Genomic DNA, 23,464 nt, shown 5'->3' with positions numbered 1-23,464 from the left:
GATACCATGATCTTAGTTTTCTGAATGTTGAGTTTTAAATCAGATTTTTCACCCTCCTCTTTCACTTTCATCAAAAGGATCTTTAGTCCTTCTTTGCTTTCTGCCATAAGGGTAGTGTCATTTGCATTTCTGAAGTTGTTATTTCTCTCGGCAATCTTGATTCCAGCTTGTGCTTTACCCAGCCTAGCATTTCACATGATGGACTCTGCATATAAGTTAAATAAGCAAGGTGACAGTATACAGCCTTGACGTACTCCTTACCCAATCTGGAACAAGTCCGTTGTTCATGTCCACTTCTAACTGTTGCTTCTTGACCTCACACAGGTTTCTCAGGAGACAGATAAGGTGGTCTGGTATTCCCATCTCTTTAAGAATTTTCCATAGTTTGTTGTGATCCACACAGTCAAAGGGCTTCCCTTATGGCTCAGCTAGTAAAGAATCCACCTACAATGTGGGAGACCTGGGTTTGACCCCTGGGTTGGGAAGATCTCCTGGAAAAGGGAAAGACTACCCATTCCAGTATTCTGGCCTGGAGAATTCCATGCAGTCCATGGGATTGCAGAGTCAGACACGACTGAGGGACTTACAGTTCACTTCACACAGGGATTCCCTGGTGGCTCAGAGGGTAAAGCGCCTGCCTCCAATGTGGGAGACCTGGGTTCGATTCCTGGGTCGGGACGATCCCCTGGAGAAGGAAATGGCAGCCCGCTCCAGTATTCTGGCCTAGAAAATCCCATGGACGGAGGAGCCTGGTAGGCTACAGTCCACGGGGTCGCAAAGAGTCGGACACGACTGAGCGACGTCGCCTTCACCTTCACATGGTCAAAGGCTTTAGCGTAGTCAATGAAGCAGCAGATGTCTTCTGGAATTCCCTCGCTTTTTCCATGATCCAACAGATGTTGGCAATTTAATCTCTGATTCCTCTGCCTTTTCTAAATCTAGCTTGTGAATCTGGAACTTCTCGGTTCACATACTGTTGAAGCCTAGTTTGGAGAATTTTGAGCATTACTTTGCTAGCATGTGAGATGAGTGCAACTGTGCGGCAGTTTGAGCATTCTTTGGCATTGCCTTTCTTTGGGATTGGAATGAAAATTGACCTTTTCCAGTCCTGTGGCCACTGCTGAGTCGTCCAAATTTGCTAGCATGTTGAGTGCAGCACTTTCACAGCATCATCTTTTAGGATTTGAAATAATTCAGCTGGAATTCCATCACCTCCACTAGCTTTGTTCATAGTGATGCTTCCTAAGGCCCACATTCCAGCATGTCTGGCTCTAGGTGAGTGATCACACCATCCTGGTTATCTGGGTCACTGAGATCTTTTTTGTACAGCTCTTCTGTGTCTTCCTGCCACCTCTTCTTAACGTCTTCTGCTTCTGTTAGGTCCGTACCACTTCTGTCCATTTATGTGCCCATCTTTGCGTGAAGTGTTCCCTTCATCTCTCTGATTTTCCTGCCGAGATCTCCAGTCCTGCCCACTCTATGTTTTCCTCTATTTCTTTGCACTGTTCGCTTAAGAAGGCCTTCTTAGGTCTCCCTGCTATTCTCTGGAACCCTGCAGTCCGTTGGGTATATCTTCCCCTTTCTCCTTTGCCTTTGATGTCTCTTCTTTTCTCTTGGCTCTTGGATTAGAGCTTAAGATTCCTCCCTGGGCTCCTTTCCTGCAAGCACATTCTATTGTCTTCTCTAAATCTCATGGGCAGGAAATGTCACGGTGCCCAGCGTGGGCCCTGCCACACTTCACAAGCGCTGTGGGCTGATCCATGTCATCCAGACCCCCAGTATAACAGTATTAGGAGGCGGGCCTTTGGGCAGTAGTCGGGTTAGACGGAGGTGAGGGGGAGGCTCTCACAATGGATTAGTGCCCTTACAGGAAGAGACCCAGAGAGCGTGCCACCCACTCTCTGTCACGCAAGGGCACCGTGAGAAGGTGGATGTCTCCAAGCAGGAGGAGAGCCCTTTGCAGAGCCCCACAGTGCTGGCGCCCGCAGCACCCACATCCAGCCCCTCCCACTGCTACGAAGCAAGCTGCTGCTGCTTTTGCCACCCAGTGGATGGCGCATCGTCATGACAACCAAAGAAGATGAAAACAAGCGTGCACTAAGTGCTCGGCCAGACGCCCACACCTGTGCCTGGAACGCCCGCCCAGACGCCCACCCCTGTGCCTGGAACGCCCGCCCAGACGCCCACGCCTGTGCCCTGAGCGCCCGCCCAGACGCCCACCCCTGTGCCCTGAGTGCTCGCCCAGCCATCCGCACCTGTTTTATCTGGAAGTAAAGGATGATTAGCCTGGCATCTAACTTTTCACATACAGTATACTATCCAGAGGGCTTCCGGGGGCTCAGGGGTAAAGAATCCACCTGCCAATGCAGGAGACTCGCGTTCAATCCCTGGGTCAGGAAGACCCCTGGAAGAGAAATGGCAACCCACCCCAGTATTTTTGGGGGAAAATTCCATGGCCAGAGGAGCCTGGAGGGCTACAGCTCATGGGGTAGCAGAGAGTCGGACACGACGGAGCAACCGAGCAGCGCACCATCCGGAAGCAGCAGGCTGCCCGCGGCCGCGCCACACGCCGCACCGGCGGACCGCGCCGCACCGGCGGACCGGCTGACCGCGCCGCACCGGCGGACCGGCTGACCGCGCTGCCCGCTCTGCCGTCCGTCCCCCTCTGCTCTCGCACATCCTCCACCCGGAGCCCCTCCAGAGGGCCCTCCCTGTCCGTCCTGGGGGCAGGCGGCCCACATCCCCTCAGGTTTCTCGCTTACCTGATTCCACTCGTACGGCTTCTCATGCCACTTAGGAACAACCTTCTCTCTTGGTTTCAATTGACAGAACAAACTAAAATTTTAAAAAAGAGAGTTTAAGTCATCTTAATTATATGTTAGTAACTGAAAACACTAGTATGATATTTAAAGAGATTTAAACTCTATGTACTTTTGCTCAGAATTATAACTCCAGTAAGTTTTTTAAAGGTCAAAATTTATGTAATTGTGATCAGAGAATATTTTAATCCACTATACATTCAAAAGAGCTTCCCTGATAGTTCAGTTGGTAAAGAATCTGCCTGCAATGCAGGAGACCCGGGTTCAATTCCTGGGTCAGAAAGATCCACTGGCGAAGGGCTAGGCTACCCATTCCGGTATTCTTGGGCTTCCCTTGTGGCTCAGCTGGTAAAGAATCTGCTCACAATGCGGGAGACCTGGGTTCGCTCCCTGGGTTGGGAAGATCCCCTGGAGAAGGGAAAGGCTACCCACACCAGTATTCTGGCCTGGAGAATTTCATGGACTATATAGTCCATGGGATCACAAACTGTCACAACTGAGTGACTGAGTTTCACTTTCATACATTCAAGAGCAGGAAAAGAATGGAGTGGCGTGGCCTCTAAGGTGACCGCTGCGCTCTGTGTTCCCCTGGTAACCAGTGGAGGCAGCTCCATTACCGAGCATCTCTGCGTCACTGAGGCAAGTTCTGGGAAACGTAACAGGAACTGTTACACCATTTACTCTAAGCAGCTGTGACAAGCTAGAAATGTCAAAAGGCTGAGAGAGAGAATTCTAGCAATAAGAGAATAAAGAAGTTTGCAAATCTTCTTGCACCTCCTTCCTCCCCAACAACTATAAAACTAGACACGATTGTCCAAGGAACATATCTGAAGGCTCTGGATGTTAACCAAAAGCAAACAAGTTCAGAAGCATTCATTCAAGAAAAACTGCTGAACTCTAGGCAGCAAGAGTAGTCTGCGGAGTTCAAGCCTGGGGCTGCTCCCCGCCACACTCACATCCATCCTAGCAGCTCGACCTGGCACTCCAGAGCTTCAAGGGAGCTGGCTGTGCCCCAGCAGCTCGGCCTGGCACTCCAGAGCCCCAGGGGAGCGGGCTGTGAGCACAGATGCTCATGGTGCTCATGGCCAGACTGAGCTCACTTGGTCTGCAGCAGAGGGTGAAGCCTCACGCCTGGCAGCACAGTCAGACGAGCGCAGGAGGAAACGAAGAGAGAAAGCCCCCAGCTCTGCGAGCCTTTGGCCTTGGTCCTGCTTGGGGCCAGTGCAGACCAGCAGACTCCCCAGAAATGCCCAAGGAAGACCTTGTGGCCAAGAGTGGCAGAGGCCAGTGGGGCTCCCAGAGGACCCCAGGGTGATGGAGAAGCTGCACACACAGGTGCAGAGAGCCCTAGGAAGGCCCCCAGCCTGCCACAGGGCCCTGGCAAAAAATACAAGCCAGAAAAGAGCTTAACACTGCCTAAAGTCTAGAGGTACTGCCAACTCACACACAGACCCACCAGCACAGGGCGCAAACCTTAATGATTCAGGGGTCCAAGCACAACTTCTGATTCATCAATGGCTGAGCACTAAGCAATGCAGACACAAGGACAACCCCTAACAAGCCAGGCTGAAAAATGAAAGAATTTTAAAAAAAGCAAACAGGTATTAGTGGCCTTACAACATGGTAGGGAAACCCATTCTGAAAAATTCTGCAGGGAAGAATCAAAACCCTACATTAATATACTGCGTTACCTAAAATACTCAATCTTTAGCAAAATACATGAGAAACAGGGATGTGTGACCCATACTCAGGAATAAAAAGGAGAGCAGGCAACAGAAGCTGGCTGAGTGGGCTCGGATATGGGTTTAGCAGGTAAGACTTCAAAGAGGTCACTGCAAGCAGATACAAAGAACTAAAGCAAACCATGTTTAAAGAAACAGAGGAAAATATGATGATAATAACTCAAAGGTAATCTCACTAAAAGTTTAAAACTATACACAAGAACCAAAGAGAAACTTTAGAATTTAAAGGTACAATAACTAAAATGAAGACGTCCTTATAGGAATCTGTAAGTGTGAGATGGACGAACAGAGTCAGTGAACTTAAGGACAGAGCAATGGACGTTACCTAACTGAACGACAGGGAGGAGGAGGAGGAGGAAAAAGTGCTCAGAGCCTCCAAGACCAGCGGGACAACATCAGTTGTACACAAACACGATACAACGGGAGTCCGGAAGGAGGAGAGAGCGGGAGTGGGGCACAAAGAAGGTCTGCAAAGAAGCAGACAGGCCCTTTCAATTAAAAGGACAGGAAAAGTTATGTCATGGAAACAGCAACCAAACAGTAACCAAACCCAGCAGAACAGCTGCATCAGACAAAACAGACTTTTAAACAACAAATATTATCAGAGTAGAGATTTCATAATGATCAAAGGGCTAATACCTCAGGAAGAAGCAACAATTATAGATGTAAACATGTCTAACAGAGCCCCAAAAGACATAAAAGGGAAACTGACAAGAGCTGAGAAGAGAAATACTATTTCGATAATTAGAAATTTTAATATCCCAGTTTCGGTTTTCATAGAACTAGACAGAAAATCAGCAAGCATAGTGAATCCCGGACCACCATCCACCACAGACCCACCCAGCATCTATAGAGCACCCCACCCAACAACACATATATTCTTCTCTCGTGAGCAAGGAACACTTTCCAGGAAGGTCTGTGTGCCAGGCCATAAAGCAAGTCTCAATACATTTTAAAAGAAAATTATGAAAGACTGAAGTCATTCATTTCAGTATAATGCCTACAATGGAAATACATTATATATTAACAACATAAAATATTTGGAAAATCTCAAAAAAAATATTTGACAATTAAACAATATGCTCCTAAATAATGCATCAAGAAGAAGTCACAAGGGAAACTAGAGACCACTTTTAAAAGAGTTACAATCAGAACACCACTGATCAAACAGTATGGGATGCAGCAAGAACAGTAACGGAGGCGACCTTACAGGTTTAAATGTCTGCAACAGAAAAGGAGTCCTCAAAGTAATGATCAAAGCTCCTAAGCTGCGAAATTGGAAAAGGAGCAAGTTAGGCCCAAAGCAACCAGAAGTAAGGGAATAATTGCGATGAGAGTAAACATCAACGAAACAGAAAAGATGAACACTGGGGGGAAAAAAATCAACAAAACCAAACGTTAGTTCTTTGAAGAGATCAATAGAATTGATAAACTTTGGCTAAGCTAACCAAGAAAAAAGAGAGGCAATACACAAAAATCCAAAGCAAGAAAGGGGGACGTGACTGCCGACTGTCCAGAGAAAAGGACTCCTGGAGAAGATTCTGAACAACTGTATGCCAACTAGTTCATTTACACGAACTGAGCAAAATTCTTAGAAAGACACGAATTATCAAAACTGACTTAAAACGAAATAGAAAATCTGAACCGACCTAAAACACAAGAAATTGAAGTAGTAATTTCAAATCTTCACACACAGAGACGTCCAAGTTCAGATGATTTCATTGGTAAACTCAATCAAATATTTAAAGAGATAATATCGATCCTACACAAACTCTTTCTGAAAACAGAGAGGCAGGAAACACTTCCTAAACTCGTTCTGTGAAGCCAGTGCCACTCTGATACCAAATCTGACAAAGAAATCACAGGAAACTTCAGACCAGTGAGTGAGCCTCATAAACACAGAGGGAAAACCCTAACAACAGAAACAGCAAACGAGTTTATCAAAAGAATTACTAAGTAGAATTCATCCCAAGAATGCAAAGCTAGTTGTAACATCCAAAGAGCAATTAATATAATACACTCTATAAATTTTAAAAAACACAACTTTCTCACAGACACAAAAAAGACGTGGGTAAAATGTCACATCCTTCCCCAGTAAAAGCTGCCAGCACACTAGGGACAGAAAGGAACCCCTTGAACCTGATGGAGAGCGGCTACAGACCGCCTACAGCTACCACACTCAGCGAGCGGCAAGGCTTCTCGCTGATACTGGGACCGAGGCAGGGGCAAGTGCTCCCATCACCTCTGTTTAACAACATATTGAGGGTTCTAACCAGCAGAATAAAACGGGGGGAAAATTGCGAGCATACAGACTGGAAAGGAGGAAGTAAAACTGTCTTTACTCACAGACGGAATCCCATGTGCAGGAGATCCTAAAGAACCTACAAGAACTGCCAGCACTGACCATTTACTAAGGTCATGGGACAAAAGACCAGGATATAAAAATCAATCGTTCATTTGTAGCAATTTACAAGGCAAAAACAAAGAAAATTATTTAAACTCACAATAGCATCAACAAGACAAAAATATTGAGAAATAATTTAACAAAAGTGCAAGCACTGCACACTGAAAACCATGAAGTGTTAAGGGAAACTGAAGGGTGTCTAACAGACGCTCCATCCTGGGGGGCCCAACAAGCCAATGCTGATCAGACAGCGATTCTCCTCAAACTGATCTGCAGATTCGACGCAATCCCCATCACGACTCCTACAAGGTCACTGCAGACACTGGCAAGCTGGACCTGACCTGCATGTGGAAAGGAAGAGGACCTAGAAAAGTAGGAGCAATGCTGGAGAAGAAGAACGGGGCACAAGGGCTAACACTGCTCAGTTTCAAGCATCACTATTAAAACACACACCAGCCAACAGAACAAGAGGAAGTCCATGAATAAGCCTTCACACTCGTGGCCAAGTTATTTTTGACAGGTGCCACTGTAATTCAAGGAGGGAAAAGAAAGTTCTTCAGCAAATTATGTTATAACATATAACAAGTGGATGGTCATATGTGAAGAAACAAACTTCGAAGACACTTACATGTCATCCACCATATCATCTCAAAATGGGTCAGAAACCTAAACACAAGAAGGCGGTGCAGTGGTAAAGTCTCGCCTGCTAATGCAGGAGACACACGGGACTCAGGCGCAATCCCTGGGTCAGGAAGATGCCCTGGAGAAGGAGATGGCAACCCACGCCCGTTTCCTTGCCTGGAAACTCCCACGGACAGAGGGGCCCGTCCACGAGGTCACAAAGAGTCGGACACGACTGAGCAACTGAGCACAAGTATGAGAGACGGGAACAGAGGAGAAAACTCGTGTGACGGTGGACAGAACACCAGAGGCACGCGCCACACCAGAGGTGAAGCGACGGCACCAACACCCCGTCTGCGCGCTCTTCAGAACATGAAAACAGAAGTGGAAATGAAAAGGCAAGCTACACGACGGGGCAAGCATCTGCAAATCAGACTCATAAGAGACTTTCGCAAGCATTCAGAATGTCAACAGCTCAGTAACAAGAGCACAATCAACCCAATCAAAAAGCAGGTGAAAGATCTGAAATGTCAATAACCTCAGATATGCAGATGATGACACCCTTATGGCAGAAAGCAAAGAGGAACTAAAGAGCCTCCTGATGAAGGTGAAAAAGACGACTGAAAAAGCTGGCTCAAAACTCAACGTTCAAAGAACGAAGAGCATGGCACCCGGTCCCATCCCTTCACGGCAAATAGATGGGAAACAGTGGAAACTGTGACAGACTTCATTTTCTTGGCTCCAAAATCACTGCAGATGGTGACTGCAGCCATGAAATTAAAAGACGCTTGCTCCTTGGAAGAAAAGCTATGACCAACTTAGCATATTAAAAGGCAGAGACGCTGCCGACAAAGGTCCATCTTGTCAAGGCTATGGTCTTCCAGTGGTCATGAATGGATGTGAGTTGGACCATAAAGAAAGCTGAGTGCCAAAGAATTGATGTTTTTGAATTGTGGTGTTGGAGGAGACTCCTGAGAATCCCTTGGACTGCAAGGAGATCCAACCAGTCCATCCTGAAGGAGATCAGTCCTGAATGTTCATTGGAAGGACTGATGGTGAAGCTGAAGCTCCGTACTTTGGCCAGCTGATGCAAAGAACCGACTCACTGGAAAAGACCCTGATGCTGGGCAAGATTGAAGGTAGGAGAAGGGGACAACAGAGGATGAGAATGTTGGATGGCATCACCAACTCGATGGACGTGAGTTTGAGCACACTCTGGGACTTGGTGATGGACAGGGAAGCCTCGTGTGCTGCAGTCCCTGGGGTCGCAGAGAGTTAGACACGACTAACTGCACTGTAAGGCCACTAGATTAACTACAATAAACAACTCACAACCAAGCGCAGGCAAGGCTGTGGAGAAAAGGAAACGGTCACACCTTGCTGGTGGGAACGTGATATGCGAGTCACCTTGAAAACCAGTTTGTCCATCTCTTAAAAAACTAACAAATTTACCATAGAACCCACCACTTCCACTCCTAGGTATCTACCCAAGAGAGAAGACGATACATATCCATTCAAAGCCTGCGTGCCTTTCCAGAGGTGCACTACTCAAAACAGCCTAACACTGCAAACAACCCAAGCGTTTCAACGCCTGGTGAGTGGGCAGACGAAGCATGACACACACACACGGTGGAGCATTAGTCGTTAAAAAGAATACACACATCAAACACGGGTGAACCGCAAACACACTCGGCTAAACAAATGAAGCCAGAGCTTTCAGATCATTCGGTCAGTTATAAAAAATTTTCAGAGAAGACAAATCTACAGAGACCGTAAGAGGCCAGAGGGTGCCTGGAGTTTGGGTGGGGACAGGAGATGCTGACAAATGGACAGAAGAACTGGTGCTCCTAAAAACAGCTTTTTGAGGTCATTACACACCGCAAACTAATTCTCTCTAAGTATGCAATTTAATGATTTTAGTAGATTTGCAGTGTTGTGTGACTATCCCCACCACTCCGTTCTAAGGTTATTTGTAAGTGAGCTTGGGGATGACAGAAACATTGTAATAAGTTGTGTGGCGCTTAGCACAACTCCACACACTTACTAACCACCACTGACCTGCAGCCAACCTCCCGCTCCCCATGCGCAGCCCAGCAAGTCAGGACGGCCGCCCGCCCTGGGGCTGGGGGTGCCCTCAGGACACGCAGGGCAGAGCGGGTCCCTCCGGATGAGCCGCGGCCTTGCTGCTGCGAGCACAGCTGCAGCGGGGCAAGGGCCTCTGACACCGTGCAGACTCGCCGCTCCTCCCATGCGGATCTTGCTGGGGGTCTCCCAGTTTGATGAGCACCTCCAGTGTTTTACAGCACAGCGTTGCTCCGGTGCTGGCCGCGTGGCGCATCCGCCGGGGCACACACACTGAGAAGGCCTCTGTGCTGCGTGTGACCTTCGACGTAAAGCACAGCTCAGCCTCTGCTGCGGTCGCAAAGGCAGCGCTGTGCCTGTCGGCCCGCGGCCCGCTGTCCTCAGCTGGCTCCCGGCGGCCCAGGCCACCATCCCAGGCCTGGCAGGGGGTGCGGCCAGCCCGGGAGAGAGGCTGAGAACAGCTCGCAGGGCCCCACTGTGGGCCTCCATGGGCTCCTCCCCACCGTGTCCTCTGCACCCTCCAGGCTGGCCTGACCTCACAGGCTGCCCCAGTGAGGGCCCCGGTCGCAAGGCTTCTGGCTGGCCTCGGTCAATGGGGAGTCCAGCAAGCGGCAAGCTAGAGCCAGCTGGGAAACTCATGAGAGGGGCCCAACTCCTATGAGGTGGTCCTCGAGCCTGGGGCCCCTCATCTCTCCGCCCTCAAGGTGCCCACCGTGGACTCCGTGGACTCCCTCTGCCCTGCTGGTGCCGTTTGGAGGGCTCTCTTTATCATGCTGTTTGCACACCACCCTGCTTCCTGCCCGGCTCCCAGCGGACACAGCCCGCTGCTCCCAGGAAGCTGAGGCCTCTGTCCCGGCACCTCGGAGACATGTCCCCACTTCAGAGCCTTAACCCAGCACAATGCATTGTGTCACAGACAGTGCAAGACACTCACAGTCCAGACGGCTAAGAAAGAAGCCCACGTGGCCACACAGCTCACCCTAAAAGTTTCTGGCGACTGTTATCCTGTAACTGGGCGATCCTTTCCGGCCCAAGACACTTCGATCCATTCGGCCCATCGCACACAAGCTTGTTGACAGCAGCTCTGAGAATATTAATCTGTAAACAGATGGCAATGTACATGCTCACATGGTTCTACCATGACTGAATCTCAACCCACATTTAAATAACTCATAAACATTCGATTTAATATTTTCACAATTACGTCAGCATGGTTTCTGGAACAAATTATCAAAGCAAAAACGACACCCGCAAAGTGAAAGTGCAGTCTCTCAGTCGTGTCAGACTCCTGACAACCCCAAGGACCGTAGCCCTGGACCAGGCTCCTCTGTCCATGCGATTTCCAGGCAAGAACACTGGAGTGGGTTGCTATTTCCTTCAGGGGATCTTCCCGACCCAGGGACTGAACCCAGGTCTCCGGCACTGCAGGCAGATTCTTGCTGTCTGAGCCACCAACTATCATAATTTAAGAAACAATGACAAAAGAAAAAGAAAAAAAACCCAGTAAGGAGGGTTCAGACTTTTCAGTGTAAGCACACTCTCTAAACTTCTGTTCTGGAATGCAATGGTTTAGCCACCGGGCTACACTGGTCAAAGCCTACTTGTATCTTATACACAGGAAGCCCCTGTATCTGTGGAGTCAACAAATCTTGGATCAAAAACATTCAGGGAGAAAAAAAAAACAACTCCACGAAGTTCCAAAAAGCAGCCCTTGAATTTGCTGCACACTGGCAACTGTTTCCAGGGCGCTGACACTGTGGTGGGTGCTGCAGGCAACCTAGAGACAGCCTGAAGTGCTGGGCTGCCGAGGGCTCCTTAGGCTGTTTACCGGTTCATTTATTCACGGCGGCGCTGGGTCTCCACTGCTGCCGCGGGCTCTCTCTAGCCGTGCCGCGGGGCGCTTCTTCATTGTGATGCCCAGACTTCCCGCCGTGCTACTCCCGCTGTGGCGCACAGGCCCCAGCAGCTGCGGCACGCGGGCTCAGGGGCTCCGAGGCGTGCGGGATCTTCCCAGGCCAGGGACTGAACCCGAGTGCCCTGCACTGGCAGAGCGATTCTCACCCGCTGCGCCACCAGTAAGTCCCTTTGTTTTCTGAGTAAAAATAAAAGACACCTTTTTCATGTTCACCAAGGACTTTGTTCAATGTATTCACTGTTTTGTTCTACTACCTTCTGTGATTTTTCAGGCAACTTCATAACTCCGTCTTTCCAAAAACTTTTTATCTTTTTGAGAAAAGAACTGTTCCAGGCGTCTTTTACAGCCTTAGAGGGAACTGAAATTTTTCCCACTAACAGAATTCTGTAAAGACCAAAGTAAACAGACATCCAACGGTGCAATGTCTGCCGAATACGGTGGATGAACTGGAACTTCCCAGCCAAGCTGTAAGAGCTTTTGCCCGGCCACCAGGGAAGCATACTGTCTGTGTTATCGTGATGGAAGATGAAAGGTCTCCTGCTGACTAATTCCGGACGCTCTCGTCAAGTGTCGCCTTCCACTGGTCTAACTGGAACCAGTACTTGCTGGAATTAATCGTTTGGTTTTCCAGAGGGAGCTCATAACAGAGGACGCCCTTCCAATCCCACCATAAACACAACATTGCCTTCTTTGGATGAAGACCGGCCTTTGGTGTGGTTGGTGACGGTTCATTTCACTTGCCCCATAATCCTTTCTGTTCCACATCAATGCACAGGATTCACTTTTCAGAGCCCACCACAATCTGTTTTAAAGACAGGATGGTTCTGTTATATCTAAGTAAAGAATCACATGCAGTAATGCAATCAAGAAGCTCTTCTTCAGCTACATGGAGCCCAAACATCGTAGTCATTAACATAACCAAGCTGGTGCAAATGACTTTCAAAGCTCGATTTGGATATTTTGAGTATGTCGGCTCTCTCCTGCGTCATATTACGTTGATTCTTCTCCAGTAAGGTCTCAATTTGATCACTGTCAACTTCAACTGATCTACCTGACCACGGAGCATCATCCAGAGACAAATCTCCAGCACAAAACTTCGCAGACCACTTTTGCCACACTCGCTCAGCAACAGCATCTTGTCCATGTGCTGCACAAACTTTGTCTGCATTTCAGTAGGATTTACCTTTCTCTAAATAAAGTGTAATGCACCAAAAACGTTGCTTTCTTTTCCATCTTCAGTATTAAAATGGCTACACAAAAATTCACCAACTTTGATAAGCTTTTTTTAAAGATGAATGCTGATACTGACACCTGTCACAACACAATCCAACAAAACTGTCTCGGATAAAGTTAAAGACAGAGAACTGCTACTGGGGCCACCTTACAGAAAAACCTGAATGAACCGCGCCCCTCACCCTTCCCGCACCATGCCCCCCACGGTCCAGCAGTCACAGCCAAGGATCAACCTGGGCACACTTGTAACCAGACACCAGGCTCTGACCGGCTTTTCCACTGGCGTCCTCTTCCCATTCCTGGACCCAATCCATGGCACCTGCAGTCACGTCTCCCCAGCCTCCTCCTGCTCCTGGGCAGATCCTCAGGCTTTTCCTGTCTTTTGAGACCCTGACAGTTCTGAGTCAGGTATCTTGGGAGATGGCCCCTAGTTTGGGCTTACGTGATGCTTCTCACATGACTAGGTTGGGATGGTGAATTTGGGGGAGAAGCCCACAGACACAAGGGCCCTTCTCACTCCATCACATCAGGATGTGTGTGCCATCACCACGACGGGTCACTGGTGATGCTGGCCTTGGGCACTGAGCCCAGGCAGTGTCTGCCAGGCTTAGTGAAAGCCGTTCACTAAGTCTAGTCCGCTCCTAAAGCAGGGGGAGGGGGAAGGGGAAGTTCCAGCTTCACCTCTAGAGTGCTGCTGGGAATTCCCCAGGACAGAAGATTGGTCTCTTCTCCTCATTTGTTTATTCAATCACCGGTTTATATCCCCGTTCACTCTTGGGTTATCATCCAACACAACACCATTTATCCTGTGGCTCTAACTGCTCCAGCCCTGGCACAGGTGTGCCCTTGTTTCCTGAGGCCATCTTCACTTCCCGGCACTACGAGGAGCCCCAGACTCACGTACTTCCTCTGCCCATTTCTCCGGGGAGCCCCATATCTTCTTATCGGAAAATCCTATCAGAAACTACCATCAGGGCCCTGGGTTTGTTCGTGGCGGACTACTGGCTGCCTTTGTTTCTGGCTCTCAGAGCACTGGGGAATCCAGGCACGTGTTTGAGATCACGTACTGTGGCTCAGCTGGTAAAGAATCCGCCTGCAATGTGGGAGACCTAGGTTCAATCTCTGGGTTGGGAAGGTCCCCTGGAGAAGGGAAAGGCTACCCACTCCAGTACTCTGGCCTGGAGAATTCCAGGCCATGGGGTTGCAAAGAGCTGGACACAGCTGAGCAACTTTCACTTTCCATGAACATGTGACTTGCCTGCATGCAGACATGAAGACCCCGAGCCCTGCCTCTTGGCCACCCTGCTTCACAGCGTGTGCCTGCCCGTCCTCTCCTGCCCACCTCAGGCCCTGTCCCACAGTAAGAAACTGGCGCCCACATCCCTCACTCACCCGTTCAACTCCAGCAACACGCCGAGCCATTTCAGAGCTTGCACTCCTCGAGAACAGCTTTACCAAGGAGAGAACAGTGTTTATGTGCATTTTCTTCCCATCTATAGCCTCACTGGTACCAGTCGAGCACTGTTTTCCAAAATTCCTTTTCCCTCACCTGCTTCAATGCAATTATCCCCCAAACCCTACTTGGTGTGTACGGGCACACGTGCTCACTTGCTCAGTCACGTCCAACTCTTTGCGACCCCATGAACTGTGGCCCACCAGGCTCCTCTGTCCATGGGATTCTCCAGGCAAGAATACTGGAGTGGGTTGCCATGCCCTCCTCCAGGGAACCTTCCCGATCCTGGGATGGGGCCCACGACACTTCTGTCTCTTGCACTGGCAGGCGGGTTCTTTACCACTCAGCCACCTTTCTGATCCTCATGGAGCTCAATACAGGCCTGTGAAAAGGTTCTCATCACAGAGAGACCATATAAGCCTGTGTTAACAGCACCACGTCAGACACGGCGTGTTGAATGGCTGTACAAGCAAAACAGGAGTGAGAAGGAGCTCCCACGCCATGATAACCGCAGCCTTACCTCCACAATATCCTCCACGCTGAACTGCACGTCAAACGCAAGCTCCATGTCGTGTTCTGGTAGGACTGGGGCGCCTGTGGTCGGATTGCACCCCAAGCCACACAGGACGCCTGTATAGCATTTGCCATCTTGATCGACTCTACACAAAAAGGTTTGAGAAAAGTTACTTGTTAAGCTACTCGGTTTTTTGTTTTCAATAGGTAACTTGAGCTCATTTTACATATATGTGCACATATATAGAATATTCATTTATTGAAGTATAGCTGATTCATAACGCCATGCTCGCTTTAGGGGTATGGCACAGTGATTCAGGCATACACACACACACATATACACCTGAACATATGGATACACAGAGCATACACATTCCTCTTCAGATCCTTTTCCCTTACAGAGGTCACTGAAGCACTCTCCTGAGCTGAGTCCCCTGTGCTGTCTACTTCCCTGCTGCTCGTCTCTTCACATCTAGGAGGGCAATACGTCATTCCCACCCCCACCCCCCAATTTACTGCTCTCCCTCCCTTCCCCCTGACCATGTTCATTTTCTGAATGTGAGTCTGTTTCTGTTTTGTGAATAAGTGGCATACTTCCCCATCTATTTGCGTCCTCTGATTTCTTTCATCAGTGTTTTATAGTTTTCTATACATAGGTCTCTTGTTTCTTTAGGTAGATTTATTCCTAAGTATTTTATCCTTTTCCTCGCAATGGTGAATGGAACTGTTTCCTTAATTTCTCTGTTTTCTCACTGTTAGTGCATAGGAATGCAAGGGATTTCTGTGTGTTAGTTTTATATCCAGCAACTTTACTATATTCATTAGCTCTAGTGATTTCCTGGTGGTGTCTTTAGGTTTCTCTATGCAGAGGATCATGTCATCTGCAAACAGTGGGAGTTTTACTTCTTGTCCAATCTGGCTTTCTTTTCTTTTTCTTCTCTGATTGCTGTGGCTAAAACTTCCAAAACTATGTTAACAGTAGCAGTGAGAATGGGCACCCTTGCCTTGTTCCTGACTTTAGGGCAAATATTTTCACCACTGAGGATAATGTTTGCTGTGGGTTTATCATATATGGCTTTTATTATGTTGAAGTATGTTCCTTCTATGCCTGCTTTCCGGAGAGTTATCATAAACGGATGATGAATTTTGTCAAAGGCTTTCTCTGCGTCTACTGAGATAATCATATGGTTTTTTTTTTGAATCATATGGTTTTTATCTCTCAATTTGTTAATGTGGTGTATCACACCGATTGATTTGCGGATACTGGAGAACCCTTGCATCCCTGTTGTGAAGCCCACTTGGTCCTGGTGTATAATCTTTTTCATGTGTTGCTGGATTCTGTTTGCTAGAATTTTGTCGATGATTTATGCATCTATGTTCATCAGTGATACTGGCCTGTACACTTTTCTTTTTTTATGGCCTCTTTGTCTGATTTTGGTATTAGGGTGATGGTGGCCTCATAAAATGAGTGTGGCAGTTTACCTTGCTCTGCAATTTTCTGAAAGAGTTTTGATAGGTGTTAGGATAGTTAGGATAAGTGTTAGCTCTTCTCTAAATTTTTGGTAGAATTCAGCTGTGAAGCCATCTAGTCCTGGGCTTTTGTCTGTCGGAAGATTTTTTATTACAGTTTCAATTTCCGTGCTTGTGATGGGACTGTTAAAATTTTCTGTTTCTTCCTGGTTCAGTTTTGGAAGACTATACTTTTCTAAGAATTCATCCATTTCTTCCAGGTTGTCCATTTCATTGGCATATAGTTGCTGATAGTAGTCTCTTATGATCCTTTGTATTTCTGTGTTGTCTGTTGTGATTTTTCCATTTTCATTTCTAATTTTGCTGATTTGATTCTTCTCCCTTTTTTTCTTGATGAGTCTGGCTAATGGTTTGTCTATTTATCTTCTCAAAGAACCAGCTTTTAGTTTTGTTGATTTTTGCTACAGTCTCCTTTGTTTCTTTTTCACTTATTTCTGCCCTAATTTTTATGCTTTCTTTCCTTCTACTAACCCTGGGGTTCTTCCTCTTTTTCTAGTTGCTTTAGCTGTTAAGTTAGGTTATTTGATTTTTTTTCTTGTTTTTTGAGGTAAGCTTGTATTGCTATGAACCTTCCCCTTAGCACTGCTTTCACTGAATCCCATAGGTTTTGGGTTGCTGTGTTTCCGTTTTCATTCATTTCTATGCATATTTTGATTTTTTATTCCTTCTGCGATTTGTTGGTTATTCAGAAGCATGTTATTTAGCCTCCGTATGTTCGGATTTTTAATAGTTGTTTTCCTGTAGTTGACATCTAATCTTACCACATTGTGATCAGAAAAGATGCCTAGAATGATTTCAATTTTTTTGAGTTTACCAAGGCTAGATTTATGGCCCAGGATGTGATCTATCCTGGACAATGTTCCATGTGCACTTGAGGAAAAAGGTGAACTCCATTGTTTGGTGGTGAAATCTCCTACAGACATCAATTAGGTCTAACCGGTCCACTGTCTCATTTAGAGTTCGCGTTCCCTGCCGATTCTCTGTTTGGCTGATCTGTCCACGGTGTGGGGGTGTTAGGCCTCCCACTACTGTTGAGTCACTGTTGGGCCCCCTCATGCTTGTTGGCATCTGCCTCGCTCACTGCGGTGCCGCCATCCGGGTGCCTATGTAGGTGTGCCTGTCACGTCTTCCTGGATGGATCTCTCGATCATCATGTAGTGTCCCTTGTCTCTTTTCATGGCCTTTATTTCAAGTCTATTTTATCTGACATGAGTATTGCTATTCCTGCTTTCTTTTGATCTCCATTTGTATGAAATATCTTTTCTCCAGCCCTTCACTTTCAGTCTGTATGTGTCCCTTGGTTTGACATGGGTCTCTCGTAGACAGCATACGTAGGAGTCTTGTTTTTGTATCCATTCAGCCAGTCTTTGTCTTTTAGTTCGGGCATTCAACCCATTTACATTTAAGGTAATTAGTGTTAAGTATGATCCACTGCCATTTACTTTGTCATTTGGTGTTCAAGTTTATAAACCTTTCCTGTTTCCTGTCTAGAGAAGATCCTTTAGCATTTGTTGAAGAGCTGGTTTGGTGGTGCTGAATTCTCTCAGCTTTTGCTTCTCTGTAAAGCTTTTGATTTCTCCTTCGTATTTGAATGAGATCCTTGCTGGGTACAGTCATCTGGGCTGTAGGTTTTCCTCTTTCATCACTTTAAGTATATCCTGCCATTCCCTTCTGGCCTGAAGAGTCTCTATCGAAAGATCAGCTGTTGTCCTTGTGGATACTTATGGATCCCCTTGTGTGTTATCTGTTGCTTTTTCCTTGCTGCTTTTAATATTCGCCCTTTGTGCTTGATCTTCGTTAATTTGTTTAATACGTGTCTTGGGGTGTTTCGCCTCAGTTCAGTTCAGTTCCTCAGTCATGTTCGATTCTGCGACCCCATGAATCACAGCACGCCAGGCCTCCCTGTCCATCACGAAGCCCTGGAGTTCACTCAGACTCACGCCCATCGAGTTGGTGATACCATTCAGCCATCTCATCCTCGGTCGTCCCCTTCTCCTCCTGCCCCCAATCCCTCCCAGCATCAGGGTCTTTTCCAATGAGGCAACTCTTCGCATGAGGTGGCCAAAGTACTGGAGCTTCAGCTTTAGCATCATTCCTTCCAAAGAAATCCCAGGGCTGATCTCCTTCAGAATGGACTGGTTGGATCTCCTTGCAGTCCAAGGGACTCTCAAGAGTCTTCTCCAACACCACAGCTCAAAAGCATCAATTCTTCGCCGCTCAGCCTTCTTCACAGTCCAACTCTCACATCCATACATGACCACTGGAAAAACCATAGCCTTGACTAGATGGACCTTAGTCGGCAAAGTAATGTCTCTGCTTTTGAATATGCTATCTAGGTTGGTCATAACTTTTCTTCCAAGGAGGAAGCGTCTTTTAATTTCATGGCTGCAGTCACCATCCACAGTGATTTTGGAGCCCCCCAAAATAAAGTCTGACACTGTTTCCACTGTTTCCCCATCTATTTCCCATGAAGTGATGGGACCGGATGCCATGATCTTCGTTTTATGAATGTTGAGCTTTAAGCCAACTTTTTCACTCTCCTCTTTCACTTTCATCAAGAGGCTTTTTAGTTCCTCTTCACTTTTTGCCATAACGGTGGTGTCATCTGCATATCTGAGGTTATTGATATTTCTCCCAGCAATCTTGATTCCAGCTTGTGCTTCTTCCAGTCCAGCGTTTCTCATGATATTCTCTGCATATAAGTTAAATAAGTAGGGTGACAATATACAGCCTTGACACACTCCTTTTCCTATTTCGAACCAGGCTGTTGTTCCATGTCCAGTTCTAACTGTTGCTTCCTGACCTGCATACAGGTTTCTAAAGAGGCAAGTCAGGTGGTCTGGTATTCCCATCTCTTTCAGAATTTTCCACAGTTTATTGTCATCCACACAGTCAAAGGCTTTGGCGTAGTCAATAAAGCAGAAATGGATGTTTTCTGGAACTCTCTTGCTTTTTCCATGATGCAACAGATGTTGGCAATTTGATCTCTGGTTCCTCTGTCTTTTCTAAAACCAGCTTGAACATCGGGAAGTTCATGGTTCATGTACTGCTGAAGCCTGGCTGGGAGAATTTTGAGCATTACTTTACTAGCATGTGAGATGAGTGCAGTTGTGCGGTAGTTTGAGCATTCTTTGGCATTGCCTTTCTTTGGGATTGGAATGAAAACTGACCTTTTCCAGTCCTGTGGCCACTGCTGAGTTTTCCAAATTTGCTGGCATATTGAGTGCAGCACTTTCACAGCATCATCTTTCAGGATTTGAAATAGCTCAACTGGAATTCCATCACCTCCACTAGCTTTGTTCACAGTGATGCTTCCTAAGGCCCACTTGACTTCACCTTCCAGGATGTCTGGCTCTAGGTGAGTGAGCACACCATCGTGATTATCTGGGTTATGAAGATCTTTTTTGTACAGTTCTTCTATGTATTCTTGCCACCGCTTCTTAATGTCTTCTGCTTCTGTTTGGTCCATACCATTTCTGTCCTTTATTGAGCCCATCTTTGCATGAAATGTTCCCTTGGTATCTCTAATTTTCTTGAAGATATCTCTAGTCTTCCCCATTCTGTTGTTTTCCTCTATTTCTTTGCACTGATTGCTGAGGAAGGCTTTCTTATCTCTCCTTTCTATTCTTTGGAACTCTGAAATCAGATAGGTATATCTTTCCTTTTCTCCTTTGCTTTTTGCTTCTCTTCTTTTCACAGCTATTTGTAATACCTCCTCAGACAGCCATTTTGCTTTCTTGCATTTCTTTTCCATGGGGATGGTCTTGATCCCTGTCTCCTGTACAATGTCACGAACCTCATTCCATAGTTCATCAGGCACTCTATCAGATCTAGGCCCTTAAATCTATTTCTCATTTCCACTGTATAATCATAAGGGATTTGATTTAGGTCATACCTGAATGGTCTAGCGGTTTTCCCTACTTTCTTCAATTTGAGTCTGAATTTGGCAATAAGGAGTGCATGATCTGAGCCACAGTCAGCTCCTGGTCGTTTTTGTTGACTGTATAGAGCTTCTCCATCTTTGGCTGCAAAGAATATAATCAATCTGATTTCAGTGTTGACCATCTGGTGATGGTTCATCCTCAGGTTTATCCTATTTGGGACTCTCTGGGTTTCTTGGACTTGGGTGGCTATTTCCTTCCCCACTTTAGGGAAGTTTTCAACTATTATCTCCTCAAGTATTTTCTCATGCCCTTTCTTTTTGTCTTCTTCTGGGACTCCTATGATTCCAATGTTGGGGCGTTTAATGTTGTCCCAGAGGTCTGTGAGGTTGTCCTCATGTATCTTTTTTCCTCTCTGCCTCATTTACTTCCACCATTCTGTCTTCCAGCTCACTCTTCCTCTCTCCTGCCTCCGCTGCTCTGTCGGTTCCCTGCAGAGTGCTCTTGGTCTCGGTTACCGCATTGCCATCACTGCCTTCTCTTCTTCCAGGTCCTGGTGAAACATCTCTCGCATCTCCTCAGCCCTTGCTGCTAGTCTACTTATCTGCACGTCCATTTTGTTTTCAAGATTTTAGATCATTTTTACTATCATTATTCTGAATTTTTTCAGGTAGGCTCCCTGTCTCCTCTTTGGTTTGGTTTGGTGGCCTTTGCTGCTGCTGCTAAGTCGCTCCAGTCGTGTCTGACTCTGTGCGACCCCATAGACGGCAGCCCACCAGGCTCCCCCGTCCCTGGGATTCTCCAGGCAAGAACACTGGAGTGGGTTGCCATTTCCTTCTCCAATGCAGGAAAGTGAAAAGTGAAAGTGAAGTCGCTCAGTCGTGTCCAACTCTTAGCGACCCCATGGACTGCAGCCCACCAGGCTCTTCCATCCATTGGATTTTCCAGGCAAGAGTACTGCAGTGGGTTGCCACTGCCTTCTCCGTTGGTGGCCTTTACCTGCTGAATATTTCTCTGCCTTTTCATTTAAATTGCTGTGTTTGGGGTGGCCTTTCTGCAGGCTGGAAGTTTGTGGTTCCTCTTTATTGTGGAGCTTGCTCCCTGTGGATGGAGTTGGACTAGTGGCTTGTGACGGTTTCCTGATTAGGGGAGCTTGTATCTATGTTCTGGTGGATGCAGCTGGATCTCCTCTCTCTGGAGTGCAATGAAGTATCCAGTAGCGAGTGCTGGGGTGTCTATGGGTTTGGCATGACTTTGGGCAGCCTGTCTTTCAATGCTAGGGCTGTGTTCTGGCATTGCTGGAGAATTAGTGTGGTATGTCTTGCTCTGGAACTTGTTAGCTCTTGGGTGGAGCTTGGTTTCAGTGCAAGTATGGAGGCTTTTGGATGAGCTCGTCTATTAATGTTCCCTGGAATCAGGAGTTCTCTGGTGTTCTCAAGTTTTGGATTTAAGCCTTCTGCCTCTGGCTTTCAGTCTTATTCTTACAGTAGCCTCAAGACTTCTCCACCCATACAGCACCGATGATAAAACACCTAGGTTAATGGTGAAAAAATTTTCCACAGCGATAGACACCCAGAGAGGTTCACAGTTACGTGGAGAAGAGGGAGGAGGGACATAGAGGTGACCAGGGAGGAGAAGACAGGGGGTCCAAAGTGGAAAGACCAGTCCAGCCAGTAATCAGTTCCCTAGGTGCTCTCCACAGCTCGGAACACCCAGAGAGGTTCACGGAGATACGCAGAGAAGAGGTGGTGGAGGGGGAAACAGAGGTGACCTGGGGGAGGGAAGGGAGAGTCAGAAGGGGAGAGAGCAATCAAGCCATTAATCACACCCGAGTGAAAGTGGATATTAAAGATTTTACTCTTACAGGTACAAAGTGTGTTAGTCGCTCAGTCGTGTCTGACTCTCTGCAACCCCATCAACTATACAATCCATGGAATTTTCTAGGCCAGAATACTGGAGTGGGTAGCTTTTCCTTTCTCCAGAGGATCTTCCTAACCAAGGGGTTGAACCCAGGTCTCCCGCATTGCAGGCGGATTCTCTACCAGCTGAGCCACAAGGGAAGCCCAAAAATACTGGAGTGGGTAGCCTATCCCTTCTCCAGGGGATCTTCCCAACCCAGGAATTGAACTAGAGTCATCTCCTGCATTGCAAGTGGATTCTTTACCAACTGAGCTATCACAAAATTGACAACAAATATCAAAAAGCAAAGATTAAAAATCTAGAGAAGAGGTTAGACTCTCAAATATACAATATTAAAAATACAGAGCAAGATCGCAAAAATTATAAAATATATATATGAAATTTGCTTTAAAAATTGGGGTTTTTTGCAAGGTAATAGTAGGTTATAAAAATGAAAACTAAAGGAGTAATAAAGAACTTAAAATTTTTTTCTAATTTAAAAATGGTAATAGTGAAAATATTTTTAGGAATTTCCCTGGGGCTGTTGTGCCAGCCCAGTATTCTGGACGATGCACTCTGCAGAGAAGTTAAATAGCCAGGGTGACAATATACAGCGATGATGTGCTCCTTTCCCAACTGGGAACCAGTCCGTTGTTCCCTGTCCAGTTCCTACTGTTGCTTCTTGACCTGCATACAGATTCTCAGGAGGCAGGTAAAGCAGTCTGGTTTTCCCATTTCTTTAAGAATTTTCCACAGGGGATCTTCTTGACTCAGGGATTGAACCCTGGTCTCCTACATTGCAGGCAGATTCTTTACCATCTGAGCCACATGGAAGCCCATGTAAGTCTGTAAGCCCTGCTTGAATGTTAAAAGAAGTGACCAATAAAATCCTAAATTCTGCCAACCCCTAAGGCAGCAACTAATTTCATTTTTGCATTTTCTCCTCCTGTTTTTATATTAAAAAGGAGAGAGTACACATAGTTACAAAAAGAGTGAAGTATTTTCACTAATCCATTATTTAGGTTTCTGATTCTCACTGCACTAGACAAGATAATGTGAAGAATATTTTATCACATACAGTCTTCCCCTACTTCTGGAATTCCCTCCCCAGTGAAGTCTTATAAGTGGTATTTCTGGAGAAAGGGTTATAAACTCATGTGTGACCTGTGAAAGAAGTCTAGCACCCAGTAAAAGCTTCAAGATGTCTGTCCCACCTTCCCACCGCAAAACAATCACACACACCAAGAATGCAGAACACTATACCCCCTTTGCACAAAGCCTGCTGTTTCCCGCCGCCACCACCAGCTCCTGCCACCTCCATCTCCGAGAGCTTTCCTAAATCCACTCATCCTCTGCATCCCAACAGCCACTG

At 46.8% G+C, this 23,464-nt stretch overlaps 1 protein-coding gene across 1 annotated transcript in view; it reads right to left on the bottom strand.

Annotated features, from left to right (window-relative positions):
* Window positions 1-23,464, bottom strand: part of TDRD9 (tudor domain containing 9) — an 89,317-nt gene that overhangs the window by 2,032 nt on the left and 63,821 nt on the right. The window contains exons 32-34 of the mRNA XM_018065936.1: window positions 14,790-14,928; window positions 10,648-10,766; window positions 2,763-2,835 (exon numbers count right to left, since the gene is read on the bottom strand). Coding sequence (XP_017921425.1) covers window positions 2,763-2,835; window positions 10,648-10,766; window positions 14,790-14,928 — 331 coding nt within the window. The remainder of the gene's footprint in view (window positions 1-2,762; window positions 2,836-10,647; window positions 10,767-14,789; window positions 14,929-23,464) is intronic.

Source organism: Capra hircus, chromosome 21, assembly GCF_001704415.2.
Source record: "Capra hircus breed San Clemente chromosome 21, ASM170441v1, whole genome shotgun sequence".
In the NCBI taxonomy this organism is placed as follows: domain Eukaryota; kingdom Metazoa; phylum Chordata; class Mammalia; order Artiodactyla; family Bovidae; genus Capra; species Capra hircus.
This window is presented reverse-complemented; position numbering and strand designations above follow the sequence as displayed.